This window comes from Neomonachus schauinslandi, chromosome 1, assembly GCF_002201575.2.
Source record: "Neomonachus schauinslandi chromosome 1, ASM220157v2, whole genome shotgun sequence".
NCBI lineage: Eukaryota > Metazoa > Chordata > Mammalia > Carnivora > Phocidae > Neomonachus > Neomonachus schauinslandi.
In genome coordinates, this window is record NC_058403.1 from 148,271,791 (window position 1) to 148,288,318 (window position 16,528).

Genomic DNA, 16,528 nt, shown 5'->3' on the forward strand with positions numbered 1-16,528 from the left:
TTATTTGTCATACTTCCAAACCCCTATTTTATAATTCCAAAATTTAATTTCTTGAACATTTATTTCTGCCACCTGTTAATATGATGATTTTTCACTCATGGTATTTTGTTTCCTTGCATGTTTGGAATTTAGGATTCTCATAATTTTGGATTCTGTTTTTGGATACAGAGCTTATGTTCATCAGGCCTCTATTGTGAGAATACTCGAAGGCCAAGTTTGAGGGGGCAACCTTCCAGAGATAATTTATGTTTTTGCTTCTGCCAAACTTTCTAGGACATCATCAATTTGGAATCACTTTAATTTCTCAACTTCGAGTTTCCCAGAGAACACTAGTTGGTATGAACTTCAACTGCAAGCTCATGTAAGCACAGACCTATGGTTATAAATTCTCAAAGGAAACTACCTTGCCTCCCTATCAACCTAGGACAAGACAGTTTCATTTTATACTCCCTTTGTCAGCAAAAGGATGTTCCTTCTAGTCCATACTTTCACTGAAGGTATAACCCTATGGAAGTTTTATCATATGAGGGCCTCAGTCTCAATTTCATACCTTATCTCTCATGCTTTACACACTGCCACTAAACCTACACCTCTAAGTTAGGGAGAGGGGCAGAGTCCCCCTGGGAATCAACAACTTTAGCTAGTGGAGGTATACAGTTTTAATTTCCAGCCTCCTTTTGCTTCTCCCTTTCTTATATATGCAGCTATGCATATCCATTTTAAAAGGACATTTATTATATCTTATCCAGCATTTCTACATGTCTTGCACAAGGAGGTTTATCAGCTGTTAAACTATTTCACTATTATTGCCGAAATATAAGTCCAGGAGCACTTTCCAAGGGTGACAGGAAGAGATCTATAAGCTTTCACAAGCCCAGCCTAGGAACAAGGAATCAAGCCAGGTCACCTCAATTCACTTCCAACTTCAACTCTGTAAACAAGTCCCTGGCACCATCCTCCCATAGAACAACGTGTGGGTCCAGGGCCATCCTCTGGAATCCTTGTCTTTCTCCAAGCCCCATCATTTCTGAAGAATACTAAAGAGAAAGCTTCCAGGTAAAGGTTTAAGGATTATACACAAAAATTACTTTTGCCACCTTCTGTAATCTGATGAAAACCACAGCAAAGAGAAGTTTTATAAAGCCTAAAACCGTAAGGACAAAAAGAACAGGAAAGAACCACAGAAATGAAATTCTGAAGCTGGAAAGCAGATACGTAAGTGCTCAGTAACCACACAGACTCCTGAGTTGGCTGTGAAGAAAGCTGAAAAGCAACATGATTTCCACCACAGGAGCCTCTAAAACTCAGGAATTTGTGGCACCAAATGTCTCTGGAAGAGTGGGGTGAAGGTGAGTCCAAAGACAAAAGGCTGGCCAGATCCTCAGAGCTCACTACCACTTGCCATGGCTGGGGGCTACCTCCCTCAACCCAGCAGAGAGTAGGTTATTTTCTAAAGAAGATAAAATAAAGAGCCTGGATAGGGAGCAGTGGGAAAATTTGAGGGCACAGGCACCATACTGAAACAAGAGGAATACAGAATAATATACGAAATACAGAAACTCCAGCTCTCTTCCCACCATGGCTCCCAGGATATTGGCAGCCAGGCCTATACCTATCCTTCCCCACCAATCCCCTAACACAAAGCAGAAGATACTTCTCAGGAGAATCTAACTAATGTCAAAAACAACCCCATCAGATCATCCTACAGTTGGCAGGTTCTACTCAGGAGTTCAGAGCTTTCAATCAGTATTCAGGTCCATCCTTAAAATGAACAGGTCTAGGAAAGCCACTTACCTGAAAGACAGAGATAAAAGCATGTAGGGGAGAAAAAAATCAACTTGGAGAATATAGAGATTATGTAGGGAGAATATAACTTCAAAAATTCTATCAATACCCTCAGAGAGCTAAAAAACCAATGCACCCGTGAAAAGTAAATCGAATGGTATTGTTAAAAGACCAGAAAATGAAAGAGCTCTTGGGAATTAAAAATATATATATATTATATATACATATATGGCAGAAATGAAAATCAACAGAAGGATTAAAAGATAACACTGAAGTAATCTCACAACCAAAGTCAAGTAAACACACAAGGATACAGAAAATAAGAAAGAAAACAGAAAAGGAATCTAGAGGCCCAGTCCAGGAAGTTCAACACCTAACTAACAGCAGTTCCAGAAGGAAAAAACAAAAGGGAAGAAATCAAAGACCAGCACAGTGCCCCCCAGCAAGACCCATCACTGTGAAACTTCACCACAGTGGGGACAAGAAAAGATCCCACAACAAATGTCTATCAAGAGAGAAATATCACCTATAAAAAATTAGGAATCAGAATGGCTATGAACTTCCTTGCAGCCAATAATACTTGGAAGCTAGAATATAATGGGACAGTGCTTCACAATTTGGAGGGGAAAAGACTTCCTATTTATAAGCTCATACCCAGTTAACTATTAATGAAATGTGAAGGGAAAAGAGAGAAAAGTAAGATCACAAAAATGTACCTCCTATTCACCCTTTCTTAAAAGGTAGTAGAGGGGGGCACCTGGGTGGCTCAGTCGTTGGGCGTCTGCCTTCGGCTCAGGTCGGGATCCCAGGGTCCTGGGATCGAGCCCCGTGTCGGGCTCTCTGCTTGGCGGGAAGCCTGCTTCTCCCTCTCCCACTCCCCCTGCTTGTGTTCCCTCTCTCTCTGTGTCTCTCTCTGTCAAGTAAATAAAATCTTAAAAAAAAAAAAAAAAAAGGTAGTAGAGAATATACTCCACCAAAATGAGGAAGTAAACAAAAAAAGAAGATACAACAAGGATACAAAAACCCAAAGATGCAACACAAGAGATAGTGACAGGTAGCTTAAAGATGAAAAGCAAAGGAGATACAGGGTGACAGCCAGACCAGGATGGGAGAAAGGTCTACATGTGAACTCTGTTCAAACTGCTGGCTGACCTTTAACTACACAGGCACCAATCACACTTCAAGCAACCAAGTAAGCCTAAAGGAACTAAAACAGACATTGCAGCAGCTACACACCACAGAAGAGTTTGTGAATTCAGCCAATATAACTACCTGCTAACACAAAAACCAAAAAAAACAAAAACAAACTAACAAAACACCAACAAAACAAACTCAAAACAAGCAATGCTTTTAAGAGGAACATAACAAAATTCAGAGCCTCTACCAATTATCACTCACAATATTTAGATATAACCCAAAATTATATGAAAAATAGGTAATGTGTCTCATATTCAAGAGAATAGATAATCATTGGAGATTAATTCTAGGATGATCAGATGTTGGAATTAGCAAAGATTTTAAAGTAACTATCAGAAGTATATGTTCAAGAAAGTAAAGGAAAATACATTCCAATGAAGGCACTGATAGGATATATCAGCAGAGAAATAGAACCTACAAAAAAAAAAGGAACAAAATGGAAATTCTAAAACTGAATAACCTGAAACAAAAAATTCACAAAGACAGGTTGAACGTAAATGAATGGAAATAAATATACCATGTCAACATAGCTAGAGTGGTTATTAAGATGAAATGTTGTAACACTAAGACACAAAAATGGATGATTTATTTCCCTATTGAAGCCCCACCAACTAGTACCACTTCCCAATATTGAAACAATTTCTCACACCTATGAAATATCACTTCAAAAGAATTGAAATGCTTCTACTCTTATGGGAAAAGCTGTCCATTTTCCAACTTCTGTGTTTCTTCTTTGTTTTAAATTAAGCATCCATATAGGCATGAATATATTTCTGGACTTTCTATTCTATTCCACTGTCTCTTTAGCTATCTAGCACCAAAAGCTTCCCATTTTATTTATTTTTTTAAAGATTTTATTTATTTGAGAGAGAGAGAGGAAGAGAGAGAGCATGAGCACAGGGGAGGAGCAGAGAGGGAGATGGAGAAGCAAACTCCCTTCCAAGCAGGGAGCCCGATGTGGGGCTCAATCCCAGGACCCCCAGATCACTACCTGAGCCCAAAGCAGATGCTTAACCAACTGAGCCACCCAGGTGCCCCAAAAGCTTCCCATTTTTATTACTACAGCTTTACAATGAAGCCTGAAATCCAGTAGGCACAACTTGTTCTTTTTCTTTAAGATAGCCTTGACTCTTCTTAGTCCTTTGCATTTCCAAACTGTTTTACTCTGAGGATTAAAGATTAGACCCTACAGGCTTTTTCTGCATCTACTAAGATAATCCTACGGGTTTTTTTTGCTCTGTTAACATGGCAGATTAGATTTTCAATTGTTAAATCAATTATGCATTTCTGAGATTAAAACACTTGGCCATGATATATATATATATTTTTTTACATATTGCTGGATTCTATTTGTGAATGTTTTAAAGACTTTTGCACCTTATACTCATTAGGGATATTAGTTCTATTTATCTCTCCTGCTCTATGTTCCCTTATCTCACTTTTATTGCTTTCTTTTCAATTTATGAATTCTCTATTATTCCATCTGTCCCCTTTATTAGCTTGAAAGTTATCATCTTTCTATCCTTTAGTGGTTACCCTAGAGATTACAGCATGCCTTCTTGAATTATCAAAACCTAATATTAATAGGTAGTTTTATCCTCTTGGTGGCCAACGTGAGAACTTTTAGAACAATTAAATTCTATTTTCACTCCACTCTCCATATAGCATTGTTGTCATGTGTTGCTTTTTTATGTATTTCGAATTCAATAACGCACTTCTTTCATGTCCACATGCCTATCATTTTCAATATTCTTCATTCTTTTCTGCATCTCTGACCTCCCATTTAGATCATTTACCTTCTGCCTGAAGACCACCCTCTTTACTTGATACTTTCACTCTTTTTTTTTTTTTAAGATGTATGTATTTATTTTAAAGAGAGAGAGAGGAAGAGAAACAGAGTAGGGGGGAAGGGCAGAGAGAGAGAGAGAAGAGAATCTCAAGCAGACTCCCTGCTGAGCGTGGAGCCCAACATGGGGCTCAATCTCACAACCCTGAGATCATGACCTGAGCAGAAATCAAGAGTCGGATGCTTAACCGACTGAGCCACCCAGGCACCGCCATACCTTCATTCTTGAAAGACAGTTTCACTTGATATAGAAGTTTAGGTTGACAATTATTTCTTTTAGCCTTTAAAACTATCATTCCATCGTCTTCTGGCTTCCACTGTTTTTGAGAAGTTAGATGTCAATATAACCATTACTCTTTTGATTGTAAATATGCTTTTTTTTCTCTGGCTGCTTTTTAAGATTCTCTTCTTGGGGTTCAGAAGTATGGCTGGAATAAGAAGAGATGTGGAGGGCGCCTGGGTGGCTCAGTCGTTAAGCGTCTGCCTTCGGCTCAGGTCATGATCCCAGGGTCGGGCTCCCTGCTCGGTGGGAAGCCTGCTCCCTCTCCCACTCCCCCTGCTTGTGTTCCTGCTCTCGCTATCTCTCTCTCTGTGTCAAATAAATAAATAAAATCTTTAAAAAAAAAAAAAAGAGAAGAGATGTGGAATTTTTATTTGTCTTATCCAGGTTCACAAGGCATCTTGAATCTGTGGCTTGATGCCTTTCATTCATTTTGCAAAGTTATCAGCTATTATCTCTTCTGCTTCTTTTATTTCTCAGTCATTTCTGTGGCTCTGATTACATGGATCTTAGATCTTCTCACTTCATCCTCTCTGTATCTTTCCCTCTCTTCTGTATTATCCTTTTCTCTTTGAAGGGCTTAGTCTGTATATTATCTTCTGATCTATCTTCCCATTCATTAATTCTCTCTTCAGTTTTACTTAACCTCCTGATAAAATCATCCACTGAGTTCTTAATTTCTGTCCACGTACAATGCAGATCTATAACAGATTTTTCATTTAACTCTTACATATTTTTCCAGCTCTCTACTGAAAGCTCTCCACTTTTATTTCCTTGATCATAGCAAGCACTATTTTTCAATATGCATAAAATAACTCCAGTCTGGAGTTCACCCAGGTTTGCTTCAGCTGTGATGTTTCTGATGGCTATTTATTTAAAATGATCATGATCACCCAGTAATGATACATGCAAAATTGTTTGTAAAATAATTTGAGGCCTACAATGATGTTATATTCCTATAATGATATTACATGTGCTTCTGGCAGGCAGCTAAGGCACCATTAATTCCAGAAGATCCTAATCCTGCTTTAGATTTGTCTTCTCTTGGTGCCCCCTTACCCCCAAGTCTTTGGGGTTCCAGCTTGAAAGGAGGGGTTCACCATACCTGCCCTCTGTTGAAAACTCCAATCCCTGTCTTCCTAGCCCCACAAGGCTATCAAATGCAAATGCAACCCTCTCAGTTGCCCACACGGAAGGGCTAAAAAGAGATTCAAACATCAAAGTCACCACCCAGGGCCTCTGTTCTCACACAGATCTGACCTGGTAGGTCTTCACTATCTTCTTAGCTGTACAGTGCTTTCAGCCAGAGATGTTTCCTCAATCTGTCCATCTTTTCCAGATGCCTTCAGAAAGAGGGCTGGTCCTGGTCATCGAAAGAGGAAGCCTCCATATCTACTTTTTACCCAGCTTTTAGACTGTTTTCAGGAACACATAATACCCAAAGGGGAGAGGTCTACACATAACACAGAAACTGAAATCACCTATGTAGATAAGCCCGTTTGTGGAAGTGTTTAATCAGACCCTAGGGGCAGAGGCCTGAAAAAAGTAACTTCCATTCCAAAGTGTAACTCAAGAGGGAAAGAGAATTCCCTTTCAACCAATTTTATTATTTCAGACTGTCAGGAACTGCATTGTGTCGTCCCCCGGCCCCCAAAATTCTTACCTCCCAATGTGATTGTACTGGGAGATAAAGCCTTTAAAGAGGTAATTAAGGTCAAATTAGGTTATAAGGGTGGGGTCCTAATCCAATAGGACTGGTATCCTTAGATGAAGAGGAAAAGACACCAGGAGTGTATCCACACAGAGAGAAAAGACCATGTGCGGACAGAGTAAGTAAGCAGCTATCTGCAAGCCAAAGAGAAAGTCCTCACCAGAAACCATCCCTGCCGGCACCGAGGAGGACTTCCGGCCTCCAGAACTGTGAGAAAATACATTTCTGTTATTGAAGCCACCCAGTCTGTGGTATTTCAAAGCCATCCATTCTCTGGCAGCCCTATCAGTCTAATGCACAGACAGTGTACCTCACCTGTACAATTTGGGAAAGCTGATTGGGACATCATTCATCCTAGAAACAGTACCATAAATCCACTGTCACCTAAATCCACAAGCAGAGCCTGACAAGTGGGCTTATGCAAGGAATCCCAGTGAAAGAGCAGTGAAACAGCATGATGGAGAAGGAGCCTAGGAAAGCACAGGCTCTGGAGAAAAGTCATCTCAAACGATCTTCCCTAGTTCTGTGGCCAATCGTGGCAGAAAGTTATACAAGGGAACACCGCACACGCTCAGACAGGAAGTGAAGCTCACCAGCTTACTTTCTGTCGTGAGAAGCTTTTCACCAGATTCTAAAATAATTCTTCTGCGGGCGCCTGGGTGGCTCAGTTGGTTAAGCGACTGCCTTCGGCTCAGGTCATGATCCTGGAGTCCCGGGATCGAGTCCCGCATCGGGCTCCCTGCTCGGCAGGGAGTCTGCTTCTCCCTCTGACCCTCCTCCCTCTCATGCTCTCTGTATCTCATTCTCTCTGTCTCAAATAAATAAATAAAATCTTTAAAAAAAATAAAATAAAATAAAAAAAAATAATAATTCTTCTGCAAGTGTCTCCCATAGCCCCTACCACCATTATCACCACATGGGAAATCAGGATCCTGCCATGCCACGATTCTGTCAAATGAACTGGGGTCACCAGTGGTGGTGTCCTGTTATGTACAGCTCCTCACAACCTTCAGCAAGTGCGTCAGTCTCTCTGGAGGGCAGAGGCCATGTAGAGCATGGCTGGTGAGCTCACACAGCCATCCCAGACCCAGACCAGCATTTACTGGCAAGTCCACTGCTACCTCTCCTCTATCAACACAGTAACCAGGAGGCTCAGACACAGGAAGGAGCCTCTCTGGCTCTCCAGACATTAGACCTTGTCTGGGCACCCTTCATGAAGTGGGTTATTTCCAACCTCTGTAATCTAGCATTTTTGGAGGCTGGGGGGGAGGGGGGGAGGCTCACATATTGCTGCAGAAGGCCACCTGCCATCTCACCCAGCTTCTGCCCCCACTGCCATCAACTGGGTAGCCTCGTGGGGGGAAAAAAACCAGTATAGCCATTTCTCAGTACCTATTAAAATTTAAAATATACATGTCCTGGGGCGCCTGGCTAGCTTAGTCAGTACAGCACGCAACTCTTGATGTCAGGGCTGTGAGTTCGAGCCCCACATTTGGTGTAGAGATAACTTAAATAAATCTTTTAAAAAATAAAATACACATGTCCTATGACCCAGAAATTCCTCTTGTCATCTATCCTTGAGAACCAATAAACTGTATACAGTCAGAAAATCCATCAACAGACTAAATAAAAAATATAGTCTATATACCAACTTTGAAATTTCACACAGCTATTAAAAAAGATCAAGGTAGACCCATATGTATGAGAAGGATTGCCAAAACATATCTCTGAATTTAAAAGGCATGACATGCAACAATACAGATGTTAAATCACAAACATGGTGAGCAAAAAGAAAAGATGGACACAAAACAGTTCACTCTGTAGATTCCACTCATATAACGCACAAAAACAGGCAAAACTAACGTGTGCTGTGAGAAGTCAGGATGGTGATTACCCTTAGGGATGTAGGGGTAAGACTGGAGGGAGCAAGAAAGGGCTTGGTGGGGATAGGGGCTGGTCAATTTCTGATTCTTGATCTAGATGCTGATTACATGGGCATATTTAGTTTGTGAAAATTCATCAAGCTGTCACTTATGATAATTACACTGTTCTACATGTATTTTATACCCCAATTAAATGTCTGAAAAGAGCAATACCATCTTAAGTTACAAAATCCAATTTCTCTAAGTACTTCCACAGATGCAGATAATGTGTGTAGAAGGACTCAGATGGGATCAGGTGGGGACCAAGAGTGGTAAAGGGCCCTGGTTTTATCTGTAACGTCTAACTTTCTGCAGTTGAATGCGTGTATAATTTGTAAAACTAAAAATTAATAAAATTTAAAATGGGAAAAGAAGTTATGGCCAAAGTGACCTCTACTCCCCCAGCTACACCCTGGTGCCTAACCAGGAGACCCCGGGTTAAAGGGAGGTTTGGGAGTGGTTTTTCAGGGCAGAATTGCATTGTCCTAGTTCTCCTTTCCCTGAGTGGCCCTGCAGGACTCACTCTGAGGTGGGGGGTTCAGAGGAGGGGCCAGCCTGGTGGGAGGGAAAGCAGAATTCACCTCTATAACTTTTCTGCCCCTCTATTTCTAAGCCCCAGAGCAGATGAACGCTGATCCCCAGGTTCTCAGGCAGAGAGGCTAGATCTCCTTATGAGGCATGAGCCACAGGGCTCCTCTCTAACCCACTTCCCACCCAAGCCAGTTCTAAAGCAGGCCCTGGTCTGCCTGGCTACTGAGCACCTGAAGGGAACATCAAAACTTGGGGGACAAGGAAATTCCCATAAAGTACATAAAAGGACATGGGTTTCTCAACCCATGGCTGTCAGCCCAGGGCTCGGAGAACTCACGCATTCTTTCTGAATCAATGGGGGAGGGCAGGAGGTAGAAAGAGGGTTGTCAATGACATTAGACATTAAAAGGCATTGTCCTCATACCTGAAAACACTATGCACCACTACACAAGCCAGAAGAAAAAAACATCCTGACATCAACACTCAAGAGAGTCAGCTTCCAAGTCAGCCTCCCATTTCCATTGGTTCAGGTTGAGGAGGCAAGCAGGGGCCCCGCCCTCTCCTCGGATAGACAGACAACAGCTGGTCTGGTCACATCTTCCGAAATGCTTGACCACAAACTCCGGGAAGCAGCCTTCTCCATCCTCCAGCCAAGGGCTTGGGTTTCCAACCAGCCTTCCTTTTCCTTCCCCAGAACTAATTTTAGCCTCCTTGGTTGTCAGAGTGGAACTGAACTAGTCAGCAGAGAAACATTTGCAAACAAGAACATGAGCTCACCTCACAAAACACCTCTGCTCCGGCTGAGAAGCTGACTAGAGGAGAGAAGTCCCATTGTGTGGCAGGCCAGGCCCCTAGAGAAGATCCCCTGGGAGAAGGGCCACACATCTGCCCAGTGGGGCAGGCTTCCTTTCCAACACCTGCTCCCAATAACCACACGTCCATGAATGAAAACACCCAGCTAGGGCTGCCAGTCCGAGTCTGAAAAAAAGGCACATATGTGTCCAGCAAGAATGGAATAACCAGGGCGAAGCCTGGGGCTGTTCAAGGGCCAGAAGCCATGACTGATCCTAGGCCAGGAAGAGGCACAGCTCACCCCCAGCCCCTATCATCAGTTAGTTTCCAGCGCCTCGGACATAGACGTCACTGAGAAACTTAAGAGACTCAAAAGAAGGCAGTAGCATCTCCTCTCCCCCATTCCCATCCCCACCCCCAACTTGGGCATCCAGGAGCAGCGCCACCAGGTCCTGAGGAAACAGGCACCTCTGGGCTGGGCTGGGCCTGAGTCTGGTGGAGAAAGACCGAAAAAAGGAAGCCCCAAGAGGGTGGGTGTCTACAAAGAATTGGTGACTGGGTGGGAAGGAAAGTAGATAAAGAATTCCGAGAAGGCAACAAGATGGAACCAGAAGTCTCAACCCCAGTAAGAAGCCCTTTAAAATAAACACTGGACACACCAATGGTGTGGAGAACTTGGAAACGCAAGCGTTCAGGACTGCGTCCTCCCACCGTTAAGAGCCCAGTCTGCAATCGGGTCCCAGGGCGGCAAGCTGTGCCTTGCTGAGCTCGAGATCAGAGAGGAGCCCCCAGAAAGCCCTCCCTAGCAAAGCCTGGAGTGGAGTACAGACGCGGGGCTGCCCACCTGCCAAGCCCGGCACACGCGCCCAGAGAGACCAACCCCAGTGCTGGCGCCCGTGCTGCCCACCCCACCTCCCGGACCCTGCCCGCCGCCCCCCAGAGGCCAAGGTGGAGGCCTGCGCCCGTACCTCGGGGGAGAGGCTGCCCCCCTGCGCTGGCGTCCCCAGGCTCGGCGGGGCGCCAGGCGGCCGGCCTGCTCGAGGGCAGGGGCATGCCCGCGTCCTGCTGCAGCCCCGGCACTGCTCCAGCCAGCCTCAGCTCCCAGCCGCAGCTCGGGCGGCTCCCCGGCCGGCGGCCCCGGGGTTCCAGGCGGCGCGGCGGCCCCGGCAACACGCACTGCCTGACATTCTGCGCGAGTGGGAGGGCGAGGTCCCCTTGCAAAGCTCAAGGCGGCGGGCAGAGGCGGGTGGGCGGGTGCGGGCAGGCAGGCTGCCCGGCCACCCACGGCCGCCACCTCCTTGAAACCCGAACCACTTCTGGGAAAACTCAAGGACGCCAGATTTCTCCTCGCTGGCTGGCCGAGGGACGCCTGAACCGCTCATTTCCAATCAAACTCTCAAGGCCGAGCAGGTTGAGCAAGCAGGGATCTCCCAGGCTTTGAGGAGACTCCAACCTCCCACCCTGAATCCGGGAAGGTGGGGTGCTGTGGGCATTAGCCATAACCCCACCTCCCACAACTGTCTCTTTAAAGCACCTCTAGATCGGAGGTTCTCAACCTGAGGTGATTTGCAACCCCTCTACCCAGGCCACTTTTGTTGTCAAAATTAAAAGGACTACTAGCAATTAGTGAACAGAGGCCGGGGATGGTGCTAAACATCTTACATCTTACAATGCACAAGACAAGTCTCACCGCCACGCCCTCCAAACACACACACAACAAAGAATCATGGGGTCCAGACTGTCCACAGTGTCAAGACTGAGAAACCCTGTCCTAGAATGAGGTCTACCCAGCCAGGACCCTGCCTGAGAGCTGTGCATCCAGTGTCATTCTCAAAAGTATTCCCACACCAGCCCCTCCTCACAGCCCCCAAATCTCCATCCACAGTAACAGGCAAGTATCTACAAGTGAATCTTAACTCTAAACTTGATGTCCCTTGGTCCCCAATTGCACTACCGTGAGCTCCCAGGAAGGGGCTGAATGCATAGGCACTCAAGGGAGGGCTGCCTGGAGGAGGAGAGCAGGGCTGGAATGTAAACACTACACAGGGATCACAAAAGGCAGAAGTAAAGAAGTCCTGTCCGGTGGTTAGAAGCAATGTGGGAACAAGCCCAGTGCACCCCCCCCCCAAGGGCAACAAGCTGCCCCTCAGGACTGGTACAGTGGCTATGTGTAGCGTAGCCAGGACTTCACGGAGTGCAATCCAGGGGGCTATAGGCTGCTGGTATCAGGGCAAAACAGCAAGTGTGCATGTACAATGCATGTGCTGGCTCTCACATGCACATGCTTTCTCTCTATTTGTATTCTCCTGGGGGAAGAGTCCACAGCTTTCAACAGATTCTCAGAGGGGCTCACGATACAAAGGTCCATGGTATAGAATGGGCACCCTTCACTGGGCTCCCTGAAAATTCCTTAGGTGAAGTGCCAGGAGAGGTCCAGGTGCTATTTGGCGATTCTCGATGCCCAGAAAGACCCTGCAGAGTAGTACACCAGAGGCCCACCCAAGCTGTGGGAGACTGTGGCATCCCAGGACTTGCTTATTCACACAGCTGTAGAGCCTGGAAGGCTGGGTGAGTTTCTGGTATCATTTACCTCAGAAGAGCCTCTAAGAGATAAGGGTGTCCACTCCTCCCAAAAAGGGCAGCCCAGCCCTCCAGCGAGGAGTACCCAGCAGGTACAAGGATAGGGAGCAAAGGATGCCTTTCCCTGGGGAATGGTACCAACAGCCCTTGACAGCCACCACTACAACAAGCCTGAGGCTCACTTCACTCATCACTCATACACATTTCTCCCCCGGGGAAACAGACAACATCTGTGGATCAGAGCATCCAGCCCATGAGGACAACTTGGGCAGTCAAAGCTGACAAGAGTCAGGTCCTTCTCCACCAGTGGCTCCTGACATTCCACTCAGAAAGTCTCCACTCCACCCCCACAGGCCCTAATCTGAACCCCAAATACAGAGACAAATGTCAGAAGTTCTAAAGAGATACACAAGTGTGTCCAGGGTGTCCGTTGCAAGGCAAGAACCAAATAACTTATTTCTCAAGGATACTGAGCCAGGCACAGAACACAAAAAACTTGAAGAACTAAATGAACAGTGATCCTGTAACAAGCACCATGTGCCATTATTATACCATAAATTCCCCCCTTTCTTCTAGACCTGCACCAACCAATATGGTAACCACTAGCTAAATATGACTACTGAGCACTTGAAATGGGGAAAGTCTAAGTTGACATGTTCTCTAAGTATAAAATAAACACTAGATTTTGATGATAGTACAAAAAAAAAAGAATGTAAAACATCTCGTTAACTGTTTTAATACTGATTACATGGTGAAATGATTACTTGGTATGTATTAGGTTAAATAAACATACCATTAAAGTTAATTTCACTGTGTTATAGACGAAATGTTTTTTTATTTAAATTCAATTAATTAACATACAGTATGTTATTAGTTTCAGAGGTATAGACTGAATGTTTACATGTGTCCCCTCAAAATCCGTATGTTGACATCCTAACCCCCAATATGATGGTATTTGGAGCTGGAGCCTTTGAGAGGTAATCAGGGTTAGACTGGTTCATGAGGGTGGGGCCCTCAATTTGGGGTTAGTAGAAGAGGAAGGATGATCTCTCTCTACCCGGCCCTCCAAACAGGAAGGAAAGGCCACTCCAGGATGCATGAGAAGGCAGCCATCTGCCAGCCAGAAAGAGGGCCCTTACCACAACCCTACCATGCTGGCACACTGATCTCGGACTTCCAGACACTAGAGCTGTGAGAAACAAATTCTGTTATTGAAGTCACCCAGCCTGTGGTCTTTACATATAGCAGCCCAAGCCGACTAAGACACCTGTTTCTTTTTCCTTTTATTAACACGACTACTACGAAATTTTATGTTATATACATGGTTGGCGCTCTATTTCTGTTGGACAGTGCTGTTCTGGATCCTCCTCCTGTGTGCTGCAGGCGATGGGGTACTTCTAAACAGCAAGCCAAGAGCTTGACGAAAGGGCATCCATGAAATCAAAGGAACAGGAGGGCCAGCTCTCTCCCTCCTTGGGCTTGGGGCAGCTCTTCCCAGAGCTCCTCACAGGTCAGGGCAGTGGCCACCAGAGAACTGGCTGGTGTGACCACAAGAAACACCCAGCGACCCCATCTTCCTGTCAGGGCAGGAACATAGGTCCTTGGATTCCAGTCTGCCCCACTTTGCAGAGCACACTACTCAGCACTGCCCGAGCCGGGCTGCGGGGGGAGCGGAGGGAAAGAGGGAGATACAGTCCTTCCAGGGGCCCCATCCCACCCTGTCCTGCCTCATCAGGGAAGGAGATGAGGCTGATGAGACGAGACTGAGACAAATTAGGATGAGGGTTCCAAGTCTGAGGTGCCCTGTCATAGAAGGAGGTCCCCTGTGCAGGCTGGGGCTTGGAAGAGCACAGGACCTTCAAGAGGAACCTAGACAGCCAGGTGGGCTACTGAGAGCCTATTAAGTCCGCTTCCGTGGCCCTATCCTCCGGAGCGCAATGCCTTCCTTTCCTTCAGAAGCATCTCAAAGCAGCACTTAAAAGGCAGAGGGAGCAACGAGCTCAACACCACCACTTTGCTTCTACCACACGGGAAATGGCTCCAAAAGAGCCGTGACGCCCCCTGCTACACTGTGCCCAAGTACCAATAGAGGGTCTTCATCCTCTCCTCCCTGCGCTCAGGCTACGCAACTCCAAACTCCACACAGACAACTCACTTGCTTTGGGTGTAGACAACTAAGCCACGCTACGTGAAAAGGAGGCCGAGAGTGGGGGTGGGATAGGATGGAGATCCCCCATCGCCACCCCCGCAGGAGCGCGGGGATCCCTGCCCCGCCCCTGCACGCCAGGCCCCGCCCTTCACGGGTTTCCCAGACTCCGCGCTGCTGCCGCCACCGCGGGCGGCAGGGGACCCGCGCTGCATGTGTAATGGGGGCTGGGAACAAAGACGCGCAGGACCCAGCGCCCCGGCTTCCGCGCACCAACCGCCCCGACCTCCCTGGGCTTCTCCCTGGAGCTTCAATGCGCGGCTCCCCACGCTTCCCAGGGCTACCTGGAGCCATCCGAACCGGAATGCGGGGCCCATCCCTGCGCGCAACCCGACTTGGGCGCGCCCCAACACCGCTAGAAGAGGAAAATCACTGCTTGGGCCTTGGGGAAAAGCGCTTTCCCAGAGGAACTCCGCGTGTATACACCCGCACCCACACACCCTCAACCACAGGCACGCGAGCTGAACGCTAGCCCTGCCGGTCACCCACCCCCGCCACGTGCTTCTCAGAGGCAGAAACGGACCTGTTAATTTTTCTTTGCACCCCACCTCCCTTCTCAGGGGCCCCGAACAAAGCGGTCCCGTAGGGTGACCGCACCTCGCGTCCTGGGGCAGCCGCAGGGAAAGCAAGCGTAGGTGGGAGCTGGCACCAACGGCCCGCCTTGAGGGGAACACAACGCAGACGCCGGTGGGATGGGGTGCAGGAGACTCCTGGCTGTGTGAAGCAGGCCCCTTCCCTTCGCTACACCTAATGGCTCTGAGGGTCGCGTAGTCCTGCCCCCAGCGCCTCCTGCACCTACGATCCCGCCACCGCCGGGTTAGATCTGGCCACCTTCCCCACGCTTTGGTTTTCCTCTCACTCTCCCTAGGTTCCACGCGCCCGAGTAGCCTGAACCCCGACCCTGAGGCTCTGGATCCCGGCCCCGATCATGGGGTCTCCAGGCCGCCGCAAAAACAAGATCGTCCCCCCAAGATTGGCGAGCGCGGCGCCCAGCGCGCCCCCAGTCCCCGCCCCGGGAGGTGCAAGCTGGGTGCAGGTGGCGCGGCGAGGAGGCCACGGGCCCGCCCTTTGTTGGTAAACACCGCGCGGCGCCCTAGACCGGCCCCGCGCGCCCTCCCCGCGCCCCCCACGCCGCGCCCAGTCCTTACCCGCGCACAGCGATCCCCAGAGGAGGGCGAGGGCCGCCCAGGGCGCCGTCATGTTCCGCGGCGCCGCCCCGCGGACACCCGGAGCCCGCGGGCAGGGCCGCGCGGCGCTCCCGGGGCGCGCAGGGCCCAGCGGCGGCTGCGCTTTTCTTCCCGCTTCTTCCTTCGGTCTCTTTCCCCGCGCGCTTCCTGCGCCTTAGTCCCCGGGCAGCGTGCAGGCTCCAAGGGCCGGGCGGCGGGGCCGGGCTCAGGGCCGCTGCGGGCGGCGCAGGCTGCGGCCCGGGCTCCGGGACGACGCGGGGGCCGGGGGGCGGCGGCGGGGCCCGGGCCGGGGCGCGCCCGACTCAGGCATAGCGCGGCGGGGCTGGGCCCGGGCCCCGGGCGCAGGGGCCGAGTCCGGAGGGGCCATGAACGGGGGGGAGGGGTGGGGGGAGGGGAGCTGAACCGAGTCCAAAATGGCTCCTGAGCCGCGGCCGCGGAGCCGAGCCAGCGGGGAAACCCGGATGTTGGATACAAAGAGGCGGGCGAGCTGG

The 16,528-nt window shown here is 48.1% G+C and overlaps 1 protein-coding gene across 1 annotated transcript in view; it reads right to left on the reverse strand.

Moving 5' to 3' along the window:
* Positions 1-16,130, reverse strand: part of ACVR2B (activin A receptor type 2B) — a 32,437-nt gene extending 16,307 nt beyond the window's left edge. Inside the window, exon 1 of the mRNA XM_021705876.1 lies at positions 15,999-16,130. Within this exon, the coding sequence (XP_021561551.1) occupies positions 15,999-16,050 (52 nt within the window). The 5' untranslated portion in view covers positions 16,051-16,130. The remainder of the gene's footprint in view (positions 1-15,998) is intronic.
* Between the last annotated feature and the right edge of the window lie 398 nt (positions 16,131-16,528).